This window comes from Plectrocnemia conspersa, unplaced genomic scaffold (assembly GCF_051122295.1).
Source record: "Plectrocnemia conspersa isolate PC_06_02 unplaced genomic scaffold, ASM5112229v1 ptg000012l, whole genome shotgun sequence".
NCBI classification, from domain to species: domain Eukaryota; kingdom Metazoa; phylum Arthropoda; class Insecta; order Trichoptera; family Polycentropodidae; genus Plectrocnemia; species Plectrocnemia conspersa.
This window is the reverse complement of record NW_028277176.1, coordinates 9042847-9064972: the sequence shown is the minus strand read 5'-3', so window position 1 is coordinate 9064972 and position 22126 is coordinate 9042847. Positions and strand designations below refer to the sequence as shown.

At 29.9% G+C, this 22126-nt stretch overlaps 3 protein-coding genes across 4 annotated transcripts; 1 reads left to right on the top strand and 2 right to left on the bottom strand.

The window, feature by feature from the left end:
• Positions 1-7037: 7037 nt before the first annotated feature.
• Positions 7038-9330, bottom strand: LOC148228135 (peroxiredoxin-2-like). Its single transcript, XM_088199269.1, has 7 exons — positions 9224-9330; positions 8801-8852; positions 8258-8399; positions 8053-8188; positions 7551-7656; positions 7351-7479; positions 7038-7275 (listed from the first exon to the last, which is right to left on the bottom strand). The coding sequence occupies exons 1-7, from the start codon at positions 9254-9256 to the stop codon at positions 7181-7183; spliced, it is 693 nt and encodes a 230-aa protein (XP_088055395.1). The 5' UTR covers positions 9257-9330; the 3' UTR covers positions 7038-7180.
• A 1783-nt stretch (positions 9331-11113) lies between these two features.
• Mlh1 (DNA mismatch repair ATPase Mlh1) lies at positions 11114-14157 on the top strand. Of its 2 annotated transcripts, XM_088199268.1 has the most exons (12): positions 11193-11336; positions 11442-11505; positions 11568-11612; positions 11687-11767; positions 11843-12113; positions 12178-12334; positions 12400-12483; positions 12556-12698; positions 12809-13371; positions 13429-13565; positions 13624-13749; positions 13817-14157. In XM_088199268.1, the coding sequence occupies exons 6-12, from the start codon at positions 12208-12210 to the stop codon at positions 14116-14118; spliced, it is 1482 nt and encodes a 493-aa protein (XP_088055394.1). In that variant the 5' UTR covers positions 11193-11336; positions 11442-11505; positions 11568-11612; positions 11687-11767; positions 11843-12113; positions 12178-12207; the 3' UTR covers positions 14119-14157. The 2 variants fall into 2 exon arrangements, with proteins under 2 accessions (XP_088055392.1, XP_088055394.1); XM_088199266.1 differs by having other exon boundaries at positions 11114-11336; positions 11568-11767.
• LOC148228133 (erythroid differentiation-related factor 1) lies at positions 14147-21482 on the bottom strand. The gene is made up of 12 exons (XM_088199265.1): positions 21379-21482; positions 20888-21087; positions 20697-20805; positions 19226-20237; positions 18704-19068; positions 17955-18636; positions 17727-17888; positions 17447-17657; positions 17206-17377; positions 15808-15947; positions 15578-15735; positions 14147-15513 (listed from the first exon to the last, which is right to left on the bottom strand). Exons 1-12 carry the CDS (start codon positions 21430-21432, stop codon positions 15086-15088), a joined length of 3693 nt encoding a protein of 1230 aa, XP_088055391.1. The 5' UTR covers positions 21433-21482; the 3' UTR covers positions 14147-15085.
• Between the last annotated feature and the right edge of the window lie 644 nt (positions 21483-22126).

Below are 22126 nucleotides of genomic sequence, written 5' to 3'. Positions count from 1 at the left end.
AAAAAAAAAATATATATTATTTTACTAAGTTTAATATTTGATAAAAGTTATAAGTTAAATGCAATTAAAAACAATTATCTATTGTATGAACGTTGCCACTAAAATCAATTTTACAAATGACTAGAATTATAAATAAAATCTAAACCATGTATAGAAATTCAATTAAATAGTAAACAATTTTGGATCATAAAAAAGGTTCAATTCCTTTGCACGACAATGCGCGAATACAAATCGCACGATTGGCCGTGCAAAAGTGGAACGAGTTGAGAATGTGTAGATTTTACCAATGCTTATTTTAATTATTAAAGTTAATTACTATCTAAGAATTTAAAGGTCATAAACCACAATTATTTTCCTTGTAACTTAATATTTATAGAATAAATTAATTATTTGTCTATTTGATACTCGGCTTTGTTTAATAACAATCCTTTCATCTTGATTATCACTTATGTAAATATACATAGCTTATCATAAAGTTATTTAACTTTTATTCAAAGCAATTAGAAAATTAGTATGGAAAGTAAGGGTGAAATTTAGAAAGCTTATTGTTTATATTGTAATTATTCACAATGACTCAAAATTATGTAATTCAAATTCGAAAATATTGTGAAGTTTTAATATCTAACGCTAAAAGTAATTCATTTCAAGGATCAAATAATAAATGTTAGAAAAGATAGCTGTGTGTAATATAATCAATTCTAATAGATTCTTAAAATATTAATACCAGTTTTACGACATACTAAAATAGTAGCAAATGAAGATAAGTAATGATAATAACGTTAATTTTTAAAACTTTAAAAGAACGTTTTTCCGAGTGTAAATTATTTCTGTCTATTTTTTTACGTTTTTGTGTCATAATATTTATTTTACCTGAAAGTTTTAGTACAAATATTTTTAAGGCCGCTGTTTTATTTCCAGCCTCCCGAAAAATATTATTTTATTACATAATTTGCTTTTTTTATATTATAGTCATCAAATAAGTGTGTTGTTTTTATTTTTTTATTTTTTCAATACAATGTTTACATTTACATATATTTTTATGTATAAATGTAAATCATTGCTACGAAAATCTAGTTCTAGAAAACTATATTATTGGCATTAATTTTTTCTGTTTCTTTTCGTTGTTGACTTTTAACGTTTTTTTATTCTGCTAATCGTTCTTTCGTTAATAAAGATTGACTCAAATTCACAATTTTTCTTCATTTATCACAAAACTTCTCTGAAAATGGTAAGCATGTGACATCTTTTATAAAGTTTAAATACACATGCTATTTATGAAGAACGAGATAATTCCCATTGTATTAGGCTATCCAATAAGTTCGTGCGGTTTTGCGATTTCTAAATTGCATTGATTAAATAATTATATATACATTAAACTAATAACTACTATTAAAACTCCTTCGTTTACAATAATTTTCTGGTGATGTTTCGGCACTTTCGTGATTCATCGCTGATAATTGCCCTTTTGACATGATCCAGTTCTCTAGCCAGTTCTGCGATTTGTCATCATCACTGAATGTATTATAAAGAAGTTTGTTACAAAGCGAACGGAAAAAATAAAAATCTAGGAATATGATGAATAAAGCACCTCTCAAACTACTTTTACAGTGGTTATTTATGTGACATTAGCAATATGTAATCGAGCGTTGTCTTTGGAAACGTTCTGGCTAGAGAAACTTATACTTAAAAACTCTCTAAAAATGTTCTCTCTATACGTAAACGACGTCTAAAAAAATCTTGCAAATTTTTTTTTTAAATATGTTGATTTCAATAATATAAATAATTTTACAAACGCACTTATTATATATAATATATGTACATGTTACTGTATCAAAACCATTTTCATGTTTACAATTAGCTATTGGCTAAATTAAATAATAAAATAAAACTTGTGAATAAAATTTACAGCTTAAGCGAAAGTAAAATAAAAATACAAGAAACAAACAATTAATTTACTGATAATTTGAGTACATATCATTAGAGAACTGGAATTATTGCTATGCTATCTAGTCTCCAAAGCAATTGCTTAGTGCTTTGGAATTTTGTGCTTGTATTTATATTTAATGTTGTTTTTATTAGTGTGGTTTCGCGATATTTTTATAATACTTTCTGCTATGAAAATTACAGTGTTCTTTAATTGTTTGTATTTGAAAGGTAATTTGCATTTTTTTTAAATTAGTATAAAAAGGAGTATTAGATTTTATTTTTATAGCTTTGTTTTGAATGACTTGAAATTTAGAAAAATTAGTATTACTGGTGTTACTCCATACCAATAATACTCCATAGGAATAATTAATTGATCATAGATTAAAATTTTATTTTTTATAGTTTACGCGCTCTTTCTATTAAATATCTGTCTAAGGGCCGCAATGGGGGTAAGCCCTTTAGAGCAAATTTTCAAAATATAATAATTTAATTATTAAAATTAACAAAATATGAGGAACGGCCCGAGCAAACTTCCCTGAGAAACTCCAGCTGGAATTTTACGCAGGATCGAGTGTTCATTATTTAGTGAAACAACATAACATCTACTTTTCATGTATGAGCATATAAGCATAGGAGATAATTAAGTACTTTCAAGATGCTCGGCTTTGTTATAATGACCGTGCTTCCCTCTGATGAGCTGTCAGTTATTCGTGTTCTAGTTTGCAGCATTCTTGAATTGGGATCTATAATTTGGAATCGCTGAATAACTAAATACTCTCTATTTTGATATACTCGATATTTTTATTAACTGTTTTTGTATCGCAGCGCCTCTTTAGGAACGTTGGGATATGATTTGCTGAGTTTGTGAAGAAAGTTGTATATCGCTAAGCATTTCTTTATACTACTAAAGGGTGCTGTTGGCAATCTAACCATTATATTATCGAGAAATTCAAGTTTTGGGTTCCAAAAAGTCACGATCGCGTCCTCTTCTGATGCTCGTTAAAGACACGAGGTCCTCACTAGCCGAATCGTCTATGCTTATAACCATCTAAATTCTTGATATGCAGAAATAGCATATTAATCTATTTAATATCAACTGCAGGGAGCTGACCCGATTCGTGTCATTTAATTTTAATATTTTATGCTTTTTTTCTTATACTCGTATACTATGTTTTATGTTTGACCATCGCAAAACATTGGGGTAACGTGTTAGGTCAAAATTTAATTTAAATAAATAAATATTAGCTTTTTTTCTTTACAAGCTTTACCCCTGATTCTTATTTTTTATCGAGTTTACATCTACCAATAATGAGCTTAGAATCGATCAATCAAATAATGAGCTTCAATTTTGATTATTATTTTTAAGCCCATTCACTCACTTTCTTTTTCGATTAAGTAGCACTTTTTGCTCGATTAGAGATTTAACTATTGGAGTGGTGTCATCTTTATATCATAAACAGATCCATGGGTTAACAAGCTGATTATTATTTTTACAGCAAAACACTAATATTTGTTTTAATATCGGATTGCTACTTTTATTTATCTTAAGCTGTATTCACAATACTTATTAATTTAAAATTGTTTTCATTAATTAAAACTAAATACAATAAAAATGGAAATGTATACAATAAAATGTAATTATTAATAAAGTCTAAAAAAAATCAAATACCGAGTCGTATGACTATTGACGGAAATTTGACATTATATTCATTTTCCGACACTAAAAGGCAGAGCATCTTCACCGAAAATCTAAATCACTTTATATTATAAATTCCATTCCTATACAAATCTTCTATTTTAAAAGTAAATATATTAATTGATACAACTCTTATTTATTGTTTAGTTCATCATCGCAAAATTGTAAAGCGAATCTAATTTTCATGGAATTTTTAGTTAAATTATCTCATTGATCCCTCAGAGTTTATTCAAGTATTTATATTCGTAAACATCAGCATCCATGAAGGTTATAAATATATTTTATTATATTTATATGGGGTTGGAGCAAATTTATAGAAATATTCCTCTCGTATGAAATTATATATAATTTTAGATAAAAAATTATCTCATATTTACAAACCGTTAAGGGAAAAAATCTATATTCGTGAATGATATGTATTTACAAATATAAATACTTGAATAAACTTTGGGGGAGCAATTATTCGGGAAATCAATTATCAGGTGGATCAATCGCCACCGAACCCTCATTTTCAACCAGAAATGTTTAAGGTAAATTCATTAGCTACAACATAATAAATATAGAATTATTTAATAGTATTCGTATATATCAGATTTGTACATATATGTCTAAATACACGTGTATGATAATTATCAGCATTCTTGCAAGACAGTACTAATGACAGTAATGACTAAAATTATTTAATTCTCAAATATAATAAAAATATGGTTATTGGCACTAGCTATTTTTTATTGTCATTATATTACATTGTATTAAATTAATACATTAAAAAAATCTTAACTAACTGCTAATATGTGAACCTAGAGAACGAATTGAAAACTGAAAAATATCATTCGACTGGTACGATTATGGAAAATGGTAGGAAATTTCCAACCGCAATGAAAAACCTCAGATTATGATACGTAGAAGTTATTACTTACAGAAATAAATCAATAATTATCTAGTCTGGGTGTGTAAACAACTAAACACAATTCTTATCAATTGGTACAAAGGTGTATTAAAAATGTTTTAGAGAATAATTCTTAATGGTATGAAGAAACATTTAAGAGGCCTGCATATCAAACCAATACGCTTTTAAAATGGCGGCGTATTTTTATTAATTAGAAGGGATCGTAATTGTGTGCTATCTGTTACATCAGAGTCAAATAACCGTAAAGATAAATTAAACAACCTGTATCGAAAAATACTTGTTGACCAACTATTCTATAGAGATTTATTTGCTTATACATACTAGTCTAGACTTTGTATGGAGGACGATATATGTATTACATATATTTTTTAAACATACATCTGTGCAAATAATGTCTTAAAATATTATTTGGCAAATAATGGTCAACATAGATTTGTATGTTTTCGTCACATACGCGCAAAACAGAATTAAATTATATATATTTCAATATTAATTCCATTTCTTTACTTTCTTGAATAATATAAAATATATACATAATTCAATGCGAATTATATTTATTCTATGTATAATCATCTATGATATTATAATATTCTATGAATATTCAGAGTGGCATTTGTGAAGATGCATACCTTTAAATAGCTTATTTTTTTAATAATTGCGTTTTGTGGTTCTATGTTAGCACTTATATTCTATAAGATTTTATACATCTATAAACAGCAAATATTGCCAACCATAGAATTATACGCAGCAGCGACAAGTTTTAGGTCAGTCTTGGGTGTTCTGATGACCTAACGATGTTGGGGGAGTCAATAGACCCCACAGGCACGGATGGGTTAATAATTACTTTGAGATTCGTCGACTATTTGCTGTGTATGATTCGCAATTCTTGATAGTGTACTTAACATGCTATGTAGTGCCGCAATGATCAAATCTTAGTCCGCTGCTGATTTTCCTGTTAACAAATGAAATAAGCAAACCAACTATTTAGTCAAATTTTTTTTAGACAATGTTAAGATACAATAAATATTATTCTTTTAGATGCTCATATTGGGGCTTTCGAACCAGATGGAACTGGAACCGGGTACCCACGTGTTTTTAAAATAACCGAATAATCTGTTAATTTTAACGGTCCCCGGTTATTTTAATTTCAATATATTTGATTTCTGAATATGAAGCATATATCTCTCATAATTTACAAGATGCAAAATTCTTTGGCTATTCTCTTATTTCGCAAAACGGTATGTCGAAAAAGGAAAGGAAATTCCTATTTAACAGTAAAAAAGTATTGTTTCACAATGTAAATTTTATGACACATTTCGTTTCGATAGCCGCAAACATTTACCACTTGAAAAAAATGAAAATGCATGTTTTGCAAAAAAATACACACGGCATACTCGGAGGACGGTCGTACACAAAAAACGGCATTTAAGTCTATTGTTATTATTTAACGTCAGTGAATTATTGCTCGCTTACTATCCGTCGGTTAATACCGCTAGCAAGAGATGTGAACAGATTTTTTTAAATATTCCAAGAGTGGCACTTCCAAAAATTTATGTTAATCCTTTGACACATAGAAATCCACTTTTACTGTCAACAATATATTGGGACGGGTGAGCCATTTCACCTGTTTTTACGATGAGCAAATTAATATATTAAAATTTCTGAAATATTTCTTTGCTATTTTTTCTTACTTTGCTTCCATGACAAAATTTAATCGTTACTGTGGAATTTTAAATTTATACATTTTGACTATAGTTAAACCTTTCTTATATATAACTTCAATGACCTTTTTTAAAAATTTGTCTTTGAAATTAAAAAAAAAACATAGTTGTAATGCAATGTATGTAGTAAAATAAAAATGTATAATTTTATTTTTTTCTACATATCTATATCATTATTTATTGTTTATTTGAATGATATGTGTGTACAAAAATATTTCGATTAAATAAAATATTACAAATTATACATCGGTTTTAATTTTCTATTCCAACTTTTTTTCATTTTTATACTTAAATAGTATTTGAGCAAAATAAGAAAATTAAATATTTTTGTTTATAATATACTTACATAATATAAATTCATATAGTAAACCTGTGTGTCAGTATATAATGGTGCACAAAAATTACCAGGAACTGAACCTGGTACTTATAGAAAAATAGCCGAGAACCGGGTAATGAATTTGGCCGGTTATTTATATGCCCTAGCTCATATGCTCTACATATCTAATTTAGAAATTGTAAAAATGGACACGTTACCTACTTGCATGCACGTATCTTCTTTTTTTATATAGATTAAGTTACTATAAATTAAAATATATATGATTCAATTTCGATCAAAAGCATTTATTTCTAGTCAGTAATACTTATCTATAATTAATAACCGTTCTCATTTTTTTGCATAGTCATGATATGTCAAAAGCCATTGAATCTCCTCTGTCAGCACCAGATGACACAAATCATATTACATATGTTATAATAATAAAAGCTATTTTAATAAAACCTCAAATTAAAACATTGATAAAATTTTATTATTAAAATAAAGCACTAGTTATCAAACATAAACAAAATATATTAAAAAAATTGTTCTCAATTTATTAATAAAAAAAACAGATCACCAGTATATTATTGTCTAGTTAATTAATTTGTATTTCAATCGTTTGCCTTCTTGAAGTAAGCCTTGCTTCCGGCCGGATCAGGTTTGATAGTGGCAGAGTTATTCTCAGGATCCCAATTTGCTGGGCAAACTAAATTAAAATCATAATATTACAATGAGATTCATTAAAATATAATTATATTTAAAAATAATAAGTTATATTCACCTTCTCCATGCTCATCGACAAATTGAAACGCCTTCACAAGACGCAGAGTTTCTTCGACAGATCTTCCAACAGGCAAATCATTTACTGTCATTTGCCTTAAAATTCCATTCTTATCAATGATGAACATACCTGTAAATTATTATAATTATATTTTACATATTTCAAATGATTTTTAAATAAGAAAAAATAAAGTAAATAACCTCTTAGAGCTATTCCTTCCTCTTCAATAAGAACATCATATGCTTTAGATGTTTCTTTTGTAAAATCAGCCAATAGGGGAATATTCAGCTTTCCAACGCCTCCATCCTGGCAAGTATAAAATATAAGTTCATAAAAAATTAAACAAATAATATTTTTCTCTTTATATAATTTCTAGAATACAATGTAAATAAAAATTTATATTAAAGTATCTTATATGTAATTGTGACATTTGCACATTTACAGCAATTGCATCAGATCTAATAGCATCACTACCCTTTAAATATTCTTGGGATTGTGAAACACTATGTCATTTAATATAAATTGAATAAGCAAAATCTTATATATGATAGTTAACACAGTAATTTCACGCATTTTCACGAGAGATGGCTATAAATATATATTTATAATTATTTTAAGCCTTTTAAATTTTGCGAAAATAGCAGACCGTAACATGTTAATAAATTTGTCTAAAAACACCGAGTGTTAAAATAATTATAATACCTTTCTGGGTGTTTGAGTCCATGCCAAATGACTGAATTTGGAATCGGTGGAAACTCCAATTACTTCACAGTTGATCTTCTGAAAATCTTTGGCTTTTTCACTAAAAGCTACAAGTTCAGTGGGACATACAAATGTACTAAAATAAAACACAATCATTAATCATATGTTTAAAATAATAATAATCATATTTTATATAAACACTTACAAATCCAATGGATAGAAGACGAGCACTACATATTTTCCTTTGTAATCGCTGAGTTTTATATCCTTGAAATCACCGTTTATAACCGCAGTACCCTTAAAATCGGGAGCGGGTAGTTGTACCCTAGGTGCCAATAAACGAGCACCTAAGTAAACGAACAATACAATTATTAATGAAAATCATAAATTAAAAGTAAAAAGTATATTTTAAAAAGCAATTATCTTTTTCATGAGATTTTTTAAAAATGGACTTTGTGTACATCGGGCCTGTCAAAGTCTATCACTGGTATGTCACCTTGAACATAGTTGTCGATGTGACCTTTTTTGCCTAGGGCGCTGAATATCCTCGATGGGAATGACTTGAGATTGTATGGATCACTAGTTTGACAGGCCTGGTGTGTATGTATTTGAAATATTGTAAAAAGTATTTAAAATGTTAGTTAGAAATTGTGTATTATAAACATTTATAATCTAATTAGATGAAAAAACATTGTATCCAATAATATAAAAAACAAAAACTTTTGCATCGACTTAATAAATCACTCACCAGTGTGAAAAGTGTTAAATTGTGGTAGTTTAAGAGAAGAAGAGCCGAAGACCTAAAAAACAAAACATACTTTAATCACTCATATATTGCAATTTAGACGACAACTAATAAGAATTATTGTTACATGTATGAGTCATTAAATTAATTGGTGTCAAATGTTATGTTATAATAGTAGCAAAGATATGCTAACGTGTAAATAAATGTTTTAAAAACTATACATTATATTATGCAATTTTTACATGTTTAGTGCAGAAACTGTGACAAAATATAGAAATAATATAATTGTTAAAAACTGCAAGCATATGAAGATGAAAAATCTATTGTACTTATGTAACCTAATTAAAAAAACTAGGCAATTTTTTAGGAATTTCTAGAAGAAAATGTAATATTTTATATTAATGTATTCTAAAACTTCAATGATACCTTTTTCGCTAGTCCACGAATTGCGAAAGACATTTTTATTGGGATTAGGGTGAATAGTAAAGAAATAATAGACCGGCACCAGCTCTGACAGAAATATTACTTTTATTAGTAGGTCTTTGGCCATAAGCAAATTGTTCTAGAAAATTACAACCATTATCTAAACTTCAAATATTTTTTTATACATTGTGTTCTAGATATTCCATACAATTTTATAAATTGCGTTTTTATTTTATTTATTTACTATAAAATCAATTGAGTTGCAAAAAAATATAGTTTATCATAATATATTAATCATTGTTCAAGGTATAGTGATGTCATTTATTAATAAATAAAATTATTAAAAGAAATATAAGTATTTGAGAATGTCAGTGTAACGCTCAGAAACCAATGGTCATGAGCTTTCCAATGCGTTTGGTTTTAACGGTTACGAAAGCGCACAACGTTTTGCTACAGAAGTTAAGTTGATCAGATTTTGAAAATATTAAAGGAGGACACTAAAAAAAAGATCATCTGGAAAATTTTCGTTCATTTTAGGGATGTTGCGGGAGCTAAAAAATGTAATTTCGGACCTTTTTGTTCGAGGAGGACAACGAAGGACAAAAGGAGGGAAAAAATAACATATGAGAGTAATCCTCATCAAAGAAGAACATCTGGTCATCTTACATAAATATACTTCACAAGTTAAACAAATTAGATGCAAGCGAGCGTTGGTCAAAACAGTTAACACCACATAAATTATATAAATTGGAGGATTATATAAATTGACAACAAGATTATTAACTTTACATAAATGGTTCATATGTTCTGACCAACGCTCGCTCGTTCACACCTAACCAGCTTAAATTTTATGACGTATTTATATAGCAAAACGTTGTTGGCCGCTTTCTTAGCCGTTAGGGGCAAACGCAGAGAACATATACATAACCACTGGTTTTTATTCCAAAATATATTATTTTTTATAAATATAATATATTAGCTTTATTACTGCATATAATTTAAAATTTAATAATGCAACTTTAGAGACTGTGGTGGTGACGAGTGGCAATTAGACACAGATTGAGCCGCTGCAGTAGTATATTTATTGACGGTTACAGTGTTTACATTACAAAATGGGGCGGACGCGCGACGGCACGCGTCCGAGCCCTTACAAGCTTGCCGGTAGAGAGCGAAAACCGTCACAACAATGCTACTTCATCGCCGACCATTTTTGGCCATAACAAATCTATATTGGCCCCCATACAACAAAACATACAAGTGTCTAGTTTTACGAGTTTTGTAAGTTTTCAAAATGATAATTAACGTTTCAAACCAGTTAAGACTACTGCTGTGTAAATTTCAAAAACCAGCTAAATCTTGAGTAAAAAATATTTACATAAGTTGCAATGCTATTTTCATTCATCCTGCGAAAAAATTTAATATAATAATAAACAAGGAAATATAAATGAGGTTGGAGTCCAATATTATTGGCACAATAGTTCCAGTAATATATATTCTTTAAAAAACTTTCTTCTTAATCTCATAAATAGTCTGATTGCAAATCGGTTACAATTTCACCAAAAAACGTCAGAAGTTTTAATCGCGTTTGATATACTCAACTTATATAAAAGCATTGTACAAAAATTATTTATAACTGTTGAGTCAAAATATACATTGCTGTATATTTTTGAATAACAAAAAAAAATTGATTTAATGTGAAAAATTTATTGAAACTTGTACCTTTAATATATATTCGTAATCTTGAGCTTATGCGCTTCATTAAATAATAATTGCTTACATTCAATACTCTCGTTATATAGATATTATACACCAGATATTTTTGATTTCACCGTTTTTTATGACTTCAAAACTAATCTTTTACAGAAATTATAAAAATTGCTACTACAATATTTTTTGTTTCTTCCGTGATTTTAACTATTTTAAAAGAAATATTTTTTCTGGTTTAACAATTTGCTGTTATGACCAAAAACCCAAGTGTCAAATGTATGATTGGCGGGAGGTGAAAAATGTTAGCCCCACAAATTCAACGCCTTCCAGAGGCCGTTGTGAATCGAATTGCTGCTGGAGAAGTAGTTCAACGACCTGCTAATGCTCTTAAAGAATTAATTGAAAACAGGCGAGTTAATATGCAAGAAATATTATATAAAAAAAATGATATTAGGTTATGTTATGTTTCTTTATCGCAGTTTAAATGTATAATTTTATTTTAATATATTTACAGCCTAGATGCTAAATCCACCTCAATTCAAATCACAGTGAAAGCTGGAGGACTCAAATATATTCAGGTAATACAATTATAAATATAAGATGAAACATATTAAATTTAAATATTTTAATATAATAACAGATTCAAGATAATGGTACTGGCATTCGTCGTGATAATTTAGAAATCGTATGCGAAAGATTTACAACGTCAAAACTACAGAAGTATGAAGATTTGAGTAACATTGAAACTTACGGTTTTAGGGGTGAAGCTCTAGCGAGCATAAGTCACATTGCACACTTGACGATTCAAACTAAAACGGCAGATGAAAAGTGTGCTTATAGGTTTGTATACAATTTTATATGCATACAATTATCATAAAATATGTATTGTGACGATTAAGAAAATTATTTTTTTAGAGCAAATTATGAAGACGGAGCTTTAAAGGGCTCTATATCACCTTGTGCCGGAAATCAAGGCACACAGATTACAGTCGAAGATTTATTTTTTAATGTGATCACGAGAAAAAAGGCTTTGAGAAGTCCAGTCGAAGAGTACCAGAAGATTTTTGATGTCGTTGGCAGTTACGCTGTACATAATTCGTCCATAGGTTTTGTGCTGAAAAAGTTTGGCGAAAATACCGATTTACGAACTCCGGTGAAATCGACTTTTATTGATAATATAAGAACTGTGCGTGTGATTTTATGATGTATTATATAAAAAAACTATTTTAATTATTTATTATATATTTCAGGTTTATGGTAATAACATTGCTAAAGAATTAATGGAAATATCAGCAGAAGATGCTACTTTAAAAATTAAATTACATGGCTATGTAACGAATGTAAATTATTCTACCAAGAAAGGGATTCTATTGCTATTTATTAATCATCGTCTTGTAGAATCTACCGGTGATTAAAATAAAAATATTTTTTTTTAATTATAATATATGCAATTTAACGGATTATTTTTTCAGCTATCAAAAAAGCACTAGATACGATTTATGCAACTTATTTACCCAAAAATGGTCATTCATTTGTGTATTTAAATTTAGAAATAGGTACTTGTATTTAATTATTATTTTGAATATATTTTTTATTATGATATTTAATTATAATAATAAATATATCAGAACCCCAAAACGTTGATGTAAACGTCCATCCAACAAAACATGAGGTGCACTTTTTATATGAGGAACAAATTATAGATAAAATCAAGACAGTCGTTGAAGCAAAGTTATTATCATGTAGTACATCAAGAGTACTCTATGTTCAAGTAAATATTATATTTTTTATGACATATGCTTTAATATATGAATAACAACAAATGTTCCCTCCTAGTCATCATTTTGTGTGTATTCAATGTGTTAATATTTATAATTTTAGTCGAGATTACCAGGAGCTACTAAACCTGATATAATCGAACTTGAAGATAAACCTTCCAAATATGGAGATAAAGCAATTTATGCTAAAAATTTAGTACGCGTGGATTCTACAGATCAAAAATTAGATAAATTCTTTGGCTTAACAATCAACTTTGATAATAGCGAAACTATTAATGAAAGTAACGTTGAGGAAGAAACTAATGGCGATGATGTTACATTAGAAGAAAACAATCATAATGAAGACGATAATAATACTGAAAAAATGGATTGTACTGATGATATAATCGAGAGTAAATCATCAAAGCCTAATACTATGGTTAATGTAAATAACACATCAAGTTACGTAAATCCTAAAGAATCGTTTAAGACGAGAAAGTTTTCAAAGCAAAGGATTGAAACTAAACTGACTAGTATTAAAACGCTTCGTTCAGACGTTGAAGAAAAATGTAATGCAAACTTACGAGAGGTTTTAGCGAATTTAATTTTCATAGGCTGTATTGATGAATCGAAAGCTCTCATTCAACATTCAACAAAGATGTATCTATGTAACACTATTAAACTCATGTAAGTTTGCTTTGTGTACTCGAAAGTTTTGTTTTTATTACATAAATAATTTTTTAGGGAAGAACTATTCTATGAAATTTTATTATATGACTTTCAAAATTTCGGAGTAATGAAATTTTCAACACCAATCGCAATTTTCGATCTTGCAATGTTAGCGTTGGATCATCCAGTTTCCGGATGGTCTCCCGAAGACGGTTTGTTATTTCTATAATTAGTATTATGACATCATAAATAAATTATTGGATTTTATAGGGGAAAAGAGCGAGTTGGCCGAACAGGTGAAAACTTTACTTACCGCTAAAAGACCGATGCTCTTGGAGTATTTTTCAATGGAAATCGATGAAGACGGCAATTTGTTATCACTGCCGCTACTATTAAGTAAACGTCACAATTTTTATCAGTCTAATCCAAATAACATTATCACTGAATTGATAATATTTTTTAGAAAACTACACACCGTACATGGGGGCTCTACCTTTATACATCCTGCGATTAGCCACTGAAATCGAATGGAGCTCGGAAAAGGAATGTTTCGAGACTTTTTGCCGAGAGACTGCGTTATTTTATTCGCAGCAAAACTCTAGTACTGACGAGGGTGTTGTAAAACTGCAACATTGGACTCAAGAACACGTTATTTACACAGCGATAAGAAAATATTTTCTTCCGCCAAAAAAATTCACAGAAAACGGTGTCATTTTACAAATAGCAAACTTACCTGATCTATATAAGGTTTTTGAAAGATGTTGATATTTTTTATCTTTTTAAATAAAAATAATTTATTGTTGACTAGTTATCTTTATTTTGAATAAAAAATGTAACAAATTAGATCAATACACTGCACATCATTATACAATAAAATATGACTTAAAGTTAGCTACCTTTACAGAAAAACTCCTCAGATTTAAAGTAAAAATAATATTGCAACTTAAGGAGCTGCAGTCGTCAAACAAATAATAGACATTACATATATCTTAAATTCAATATATATGTGTCTATGTTTACTCTGAACAATACTACTACTGATTTAAATCATATTTTGTAGTCCCCATCAGTGGTGGCCTGTAAGAATTTATAGTGATGGGGCTACAGCAATAAAAGTTGAAAGATTGAAAAAAAATATCCCTTATAAAAATATCATATGTACTAATATGAGATATATTTGAGAAAAATAATTTACCGAATAAATTACATATATAAAAATATTTAAAAACAGGATTATTATATTCTATACTGGAAGGGCTGCAGCCCCGCAGACCATATGGACGAACCGCCACTGGTCTATATCCTCCGCATATAAATATTTATTATATTGAGTTCTGACTGTTCCAAATAATGCTCAGCTACACTTTAAGACCCTGAGGAAAATATCTCACTTCCTCCCTCCAGTATAAATGTTTTTTATATTGAATGCCATCTGTTTCGATTTTGCTTAGTTGCACTCCCTTATAAACGATAGACACCCCTCAACATCCACTTGTCTGCTCTAAAATCATTGTTTTAGGGCCACCTATGCAAAACTAAGACAATCTTTATTGAGAACGAAACAACACATAATTCAAACAAAGGATTTTTGTTCCTATATTTTAAAAAACTGTTCTTCAAAAAATCTTTCAATATAAAACTAACTTAAAACAGAGGAGTATTACTGTATTTAAATATTGTTGAAAAATAATATATACTTATAATATATAATGGGATATTTTGACTAACCGCATTACGAATTACTATTGTTTTGAAGGAGTTTGATTTGAATTAACATATCGTACTCGCTCTTTGCAAAACTTTTACAATCTGCCTTATCGTCCCTATTCATTTTAAGGGTGAGACTGTAAGCGTTTTTATAAAACGATACTAGGCTTTCGTTTTCCTTTTTCCAAGCAGTTGGCTTTTGTATGCACACTTGGGTCAAACTTTTCAATACAAACTGAAGTCTTTGTTCATACAGAGCAATCAACTTAATCTCAGTTTCCATATCGTCTTCCGTCGTAGATCCTGAACTATTGAGAGAACCACTGTCAATCTCGATGTCGTCCAACCTTTTAACTGGAGCGTTTCTTTCTCCTATCAGCTTCAGCACCGGCTCACATTGGTACAATAATTCCAAGGCATCTTGTAAATATTTTAATTTTAATCCCGGTGCATCTGAAATAATTCAAAAATAAATTAATAAACATTTACTCTTAATATAACAATATTAAGAACTCACTGTTTGCGTGTACTTCTAATAAAGCCACATGCTTTAATTGAACAGTCATAATCATAGTTGTGTCTTCTAACGGCAAGAATAATAAATAAGCATGTTCATAATTTATTTTACTTATAGCAAAAGCAGCCTTTGTTTTAACAGGATCATTACTTGTATCCCTAAAATATACAAAACACATTTTTGATTGCAACAATAATCTTTGAGTGACTAAAATTAAGTATTATAAATACCTGAATTGACTATGATATAAGGAGGCCAATCTGTAATGCAATAATCCAGCACGGAATTGATACAAGCACTGCCTGGGTCCATCTGAGAGTGGACAGTTTCTCAAAGCTAATCGCAAAGCTTCAGCTGCTTCGCTGGCGGCCTATAATAAAAATATGAATGTCATATATAGGAATGCCAACCCGAGTATTGAGTCCCGGGTAACCTGCAATTTTTATTATGTATTCAAGTACTCGACTACTCAAATTATTTTGTCGAGTAATTCGAGTATTTATATATAAAATATAAATCTCAATGATGGATTAATCTTGCTGCAAAATTTTTTTGTTTAAATAATCATATAATCATTTAGCGATTATCAACGATTTTATTATCAAATTGGTACAAATCCTCAAATTTCTGTCTTAAATGAAGAAAATTCTGGTGAAGAAATCCATACTGACAGTAAAAATGCGAAAAATGAAGTCTGCCCTCAAAATAAAGATAATGCGTTTTATGTTTAAGGAGAGATTTATTTGAAGCTTGCAAGAATCATCTAGTTATAAAAAACACATTGCGGAACACTTTAAATTACTCTTTTTTTCAATTGTTGCTGGTATGCAGGACCTGTAAAAATACGTTTTATTTTTGACTGGTGGTGGAAGTCAGGTATATTGGTTATTTTTACGACGGATTCATTGCTCTCCATTACATCACAATTCACACTACACAAAACACTTCTAAATTTTTTTTTTTGTATACGATTAATTGTAATAAAAATCAGTTTTATATATCTTTTTTAATAATGAACTATTCTTTTATTTCACGAAACCTTGAAACAGATCATATTTATGCCAGATTTTTAATGGGCCGCTTTTGTATTGCAACTCTGTTCAAATCTTATTTTATATATCTCGATAGGGATGGTTCATTGACATGGAGTTGGTGGAAGGGTTTTTTATCACACTTGTCGCATTGTGTTAGTTTTACTTGACTATATAAATGATTTTTCAATGGATCTTTAGAGTTTGAAAACGTAGTATATATGAGTTTGGAATTTAAAATTGTATTAAATTATATTATATACTTTAGAAGTTATAACGATTTTTTTGCGTGCGAATAATTCTGCATAAGCCCTCGATTTTCACATGCGCCAAGCGAGATATGGCTTGCAGTTTGTACCCACAAACAATGTGTTAAAGAAGTCAGAATAAATTGTAATGGTCACAATACCAATTGAATTGGCGATAAAAAAATGAAGAAAAATAATTCTAATATATAAACATCTTGTTTCTAGTGTGTCATGATATATATTAGATGTTTCTAATTGTTTTCCGTAGATAAGAAACATTTGACGAAAATATATTGAATATGGCTTAAAAAATAATTCAACTTGATGACTCAGATGTAAGGATACTCACTTCTGGAATGTTTTGAGGCGAATCTTGTAGAAGGCAAGCTTGAGTAAATAAAGTGCTGCTCAATTCCCAACGCACTGAGTCTTTTACATTATCACAGTTCTCCCTCACCAACAATTGTAAGGCTTGTCCATAGTGCTCAATAGCTTCCGAGTAAAATTTCCTCTGTTCGGGACTGAAATATTATATTTATTTACATCAAAACAATCTACATAATGTACTCGAGTGTTTAATATAAAATCACCTATTATTTGCTTGGTTACAATGAGCTCTAAAGCGCATATATCGCCCCATATTGCAATGTAGCAATGCCAAATTGGGCACGTCATTCACTTGTTCGAATATCTTTGCAGATTCCGATAAAAGGGTGAAAGATTTCCTCGAAAAAGTTATATACAGAGGTTCTTTATTATTATTTTTAACTTCTTCCTTTTTCTTATAGCCGTATATTTGCTCTAAAATGTATCATCATATTAAACAAACTAATGCTTCATAATAATCAAAAATATTATTCAAATATTTACCTTGAGCTTTATACATGTACATAAGACCTAATTCATTTTTAACGGAAGCTATTCTCCTTAATAGTTCTTCCTTACGATCCTTTTGAGCCATTTTATGAGCTTTACTGTAACATTCGCCGCTCATTATCATAGAACTTTCCATACTAGTAGGCTGTTTAAAATCTACAACATAAAATACATCAATATATTGTTAAATCATAAAGTTAAAATAATTTAAATTTAACAAACCTAGTGCTGCTATATTGATTTTATCAATTTTGGAGCACTTCTCCAGATCTTTAATTAGCTCAGCCATAATATCTTTCTCACTGTCCGATGAGGTTTTTAAAATTTTAGAATATTCCAACTCATATTTGCTCCAATTTTTAGCAAATTGATATAAATTATCTCCAGCTCTCCTCAGCAAATTGCAGTCTTCAAAGTTGTTGGTGTTTAACATTGTGTTCAAGACTATCTTGCACTTTTGACTTATATTAATATATTTATACGACTGTCCGTATTTTCCATCTGTGAAATACTGCTCAGCGAGAGTGGCGCATAAAAGACTAGCTTTCTCATAAAGCAATATTTTCAAATGAACCTTCCACGAAATGTCTTCAGTTCCAGAAGCGTCTTGCAAAGTTGGCAATGAGCCATCTTTGCGTAAAATTATTCCGTCTAATTTTTGCCTCACGCTCTCTAATTCGTCTGATTTACTTTGACTTTCGCTTACTTTCTTCTTGTTCTTTCCGTCCCTCTTGCGTCTCCTACTCGTCTTCTCAGATTTAGTGGATTCGACTGCATCTTTATCTGCTTGAACTGGAGTGTCTGATTTTTTCCGTTCTCCATCTTTAGCTGAGCTGTAACCCATCGGTATGGGTTCAAAAGATTTGGCCATTTTAGGATTTTCTTCTTCTTTAAATACCTGTTCCTTTTCACACAATAAATTTAAATTGATTAGATCAGATATAAATGAGTCAATGCATTCAAACACTTACTGTATTTTCTTTATTATTTGCATTAAATAAAGCATAAAACTTCAAAGCTGAGAGTCCGTTATTTACGTGTTTAAGAGCCAAAAGACATCTATCTTCTGTTTTCTTTGTCACTGCTGGCGGTGGTGTCGAAGATGTCGAGAAATGGTTATTAGGAGCTAATAGAGTTCGAATTGTCACATCGCCACTAGTCATCTGTTCACTTAATTTACTAGGATCGGAATTGCCTGCGTTTATCGTTTCTTCTAGCATATCGCTCGAATCATCTTCTTTATCAAACTGCATTCTGGGAGGAGCTAGTTCATCATCAAACTCTTGCCGTCTACATGTTTCTGGATCGCCACATTCGCATTCGCTAGACGTCGACGCTGTAAATATCAATAAATTATGACACATACACATACAATTTTGGCCGTATTAGTGAGCATCTTTTAAATTGTATATAACACTATTATAGCTAAAGCTGTATCTTATATGTAAATATATATACAAATATAGATATTTTGATAATCAAATGATACTTACGTTTATTAAAATTTGGTGATGTCGGATTCGTATCCATCGGAATATACAAATTTGCAAGCATAAAATGCGATGAAGCAACAATATGAGGATATTGGTCGACCGGTAAAAGTTTTATGCAATTTTCCAACAGCATCTTGATATGAGCCGATTGACAAGGAAACTTCATATTCTTCGCCACTCTGTACAATAGCATTGCCACGGGCACCGTAAAAGGATTCTGATCCGACGAATTGCCAAAAGTATCGCATAAAGTACTCAGATCGTATAATTTAACGACATCGTCATGAGTTCCTTTAAAAAGCCAATACGTATGTCCTGCTTTTGTGGCATTACTTTTTAAGAAAGACAATATATTCTGTGCTACGTTTCTTATAACTTTTGGTGAAAACTTGGAATCTTTCATGTTCGGTAAATCTTCAGTCTTAATCGGTTCGTATCTCCTAACAATTCCGTCTAAGTGATAGCACATAATGACTTCGGGGACGTTACACATCAGATTATCTAACCAGTAATCGATGCCTGTTAACACATTGATGGGTTCGCTGGCGTTTTGAAGTCGCAAACTAACGCATGGGCGATCTATTCCACCAAAAATAGGCATATCGCTTCCGATTAACATTTGAATATCTTCAAAAGTCCACACAACGTTTCTATTATAGGTATGATTTGAAAAACTAGGAATGTTCTTCTGATCGTCTGGATCCGGAAGCGTAGGACCAGCGATCGGTAAAGTGGACGGTTGACATTTGATGAAATCTTCATCTCTAATATCATTACTCTTTGACGGCGGAAGACTGTGATACAAAAACTTAGAGACCAAACTCTTTTGCTGCAACGCTAAGCGACTCTTGTTTTTCACATATCTTAATCTATCTTCGGCGCTGATTGATTTTAAAAAATTCTCATAAAAAAATTTTTTCATCCATGACCATTCTGATTTTTTTAAATATTGAAAAACATCAAAATTGTCCAATAAAAGCGTATTTTCAACTCTATGCACTATCATGCTGACCTGAAATTAATATCACACAATTATTATACAATTATATTGATGAATTAAATAATATTGACAGTTTAAAAGAAGACCATCACAACTGAAAAATAATATATTTTGAGATATTTATATGAAATTACTAATTAATCGGAACATTAAAAAACCGACCACTGACTGGCAGAAATGACGTCCCTGTGGGAGAATGATAAAAATATTAAAATGTACAGAAATAGACGATAATAACTTCCAAATTATCGCAAATCTATACTGAAAACAAAAAAAGATAGTTGTAAAAGATAGTAGAAATACCCCAATATAGATAAAAATCATATATTCATTTGTTACATTATTTTATATTTTGATGTTTTATTATCATGCAAATTTCAAAATGCTTCTCCTGAACTCGTATTAATTTTTTGTTGTAACACTCTTCTTCAGAACCTACTATATACTTATGTATGTATATTCAAAACTTACAACGCCATTTTGGTGATATGGTAATTTCAGTAAATTTTTAATACATTCAGCTCCCGAGACTACATCCACTTCGCCTACACAATCGGGAAACATGTGGGCCATTCGAAAACTATAAAAAATAATTATGATACGAAAAGAAAAAATACGAAATATTGTTACAATTTCAATTAATTAATTAGATATTTACATACCTTGAAAATCTAACTGACTGATTTAAGAGAGCGTGCCGAAGTCCATATGAATCGGTAGCACTACTTAACCAATTAGACGGAGGTAACTTTAAATCTGTGTTACATTGTAATTTGGAAAATCCTATGGGGCATTTCACCGATGTATATTTAACGATTGCCGTCGATTTAATATCGGGAGACGGACTTCGTCTGTTCTTATCCTGAAAAAAAATTTCAATTACTTATGAAACATATGGAAACAAGAACAACACAAAACATATACATAACCTACATTTTAAAATGATTTAAAATTGTGCAATAATGATATTTCATAACATAATAGTGTATAAGAATGCTAGGTATTCTTATTTATTGTCATATGATACTTTTCTATTTATTTTACATATACTAAATTTTGAATTGCTTCGCCATATTTAAAAATTATAAGTGCATAAACTCTACTTGTACTAAATTTGATTAATTAATAAATTTGTTTATAAAAATATACTCACGTCAACTTCTTCGTCGTCGGACATATCAACACGTTTTACTTTAGCGGCAGTCATAACAGAACCGGCTGGAATGTTCAAGAACACTTTCCGTCATTCCAAGCAATGTTGCCAGCACAAATAATAAGTGCAAACTTTTTTATGAAAATTTTTCAATTTACATAAAAAAGTATTTAACAACAAAATTATTTAAAAGTTTCATACCATCGGTCCCGGTTTCACAAAATTTTCAAAATCACTTTTTTAGCTGTCCCGGTTTAAAACTTTATAATTATGGTAAGCCTGAGGGCATCGTGTGCTATTCAGTGTTATCGACGACACTGATAAACGACTAATTGTGATTTTTAACTAAGAGCTAAAAAACGTACAATAGTATGAAATGGGATATTAACGAATGTGTTTCAACTCCCAGATCAAACCCACTTGCAAACTGAAGCGCAACTTTGCTTACCATGTCAGAAAATGTTAAATTTTTTTTGCCAAACACACCGTAGTCAATATTTGGCACGTTGAATCAACCATGTTGTCGATGGCTTTGACAATAGCACTATATTTTTAATCATTTTCAATTTGAACGCAATTTCATGTACTTTTGATTTGAAGTGTTCCTTCATTTTCTTTCTTGATGTGGTGAATAAACCAGCATTTTCTTTCTTGATTTGTCGAATAAACCAGCTTGCCATCATATTTAGAGTGTGCGAGTGGTATAATATTTTTATTTAGCCCAATTTCAGTTATGGCGATTATGGAT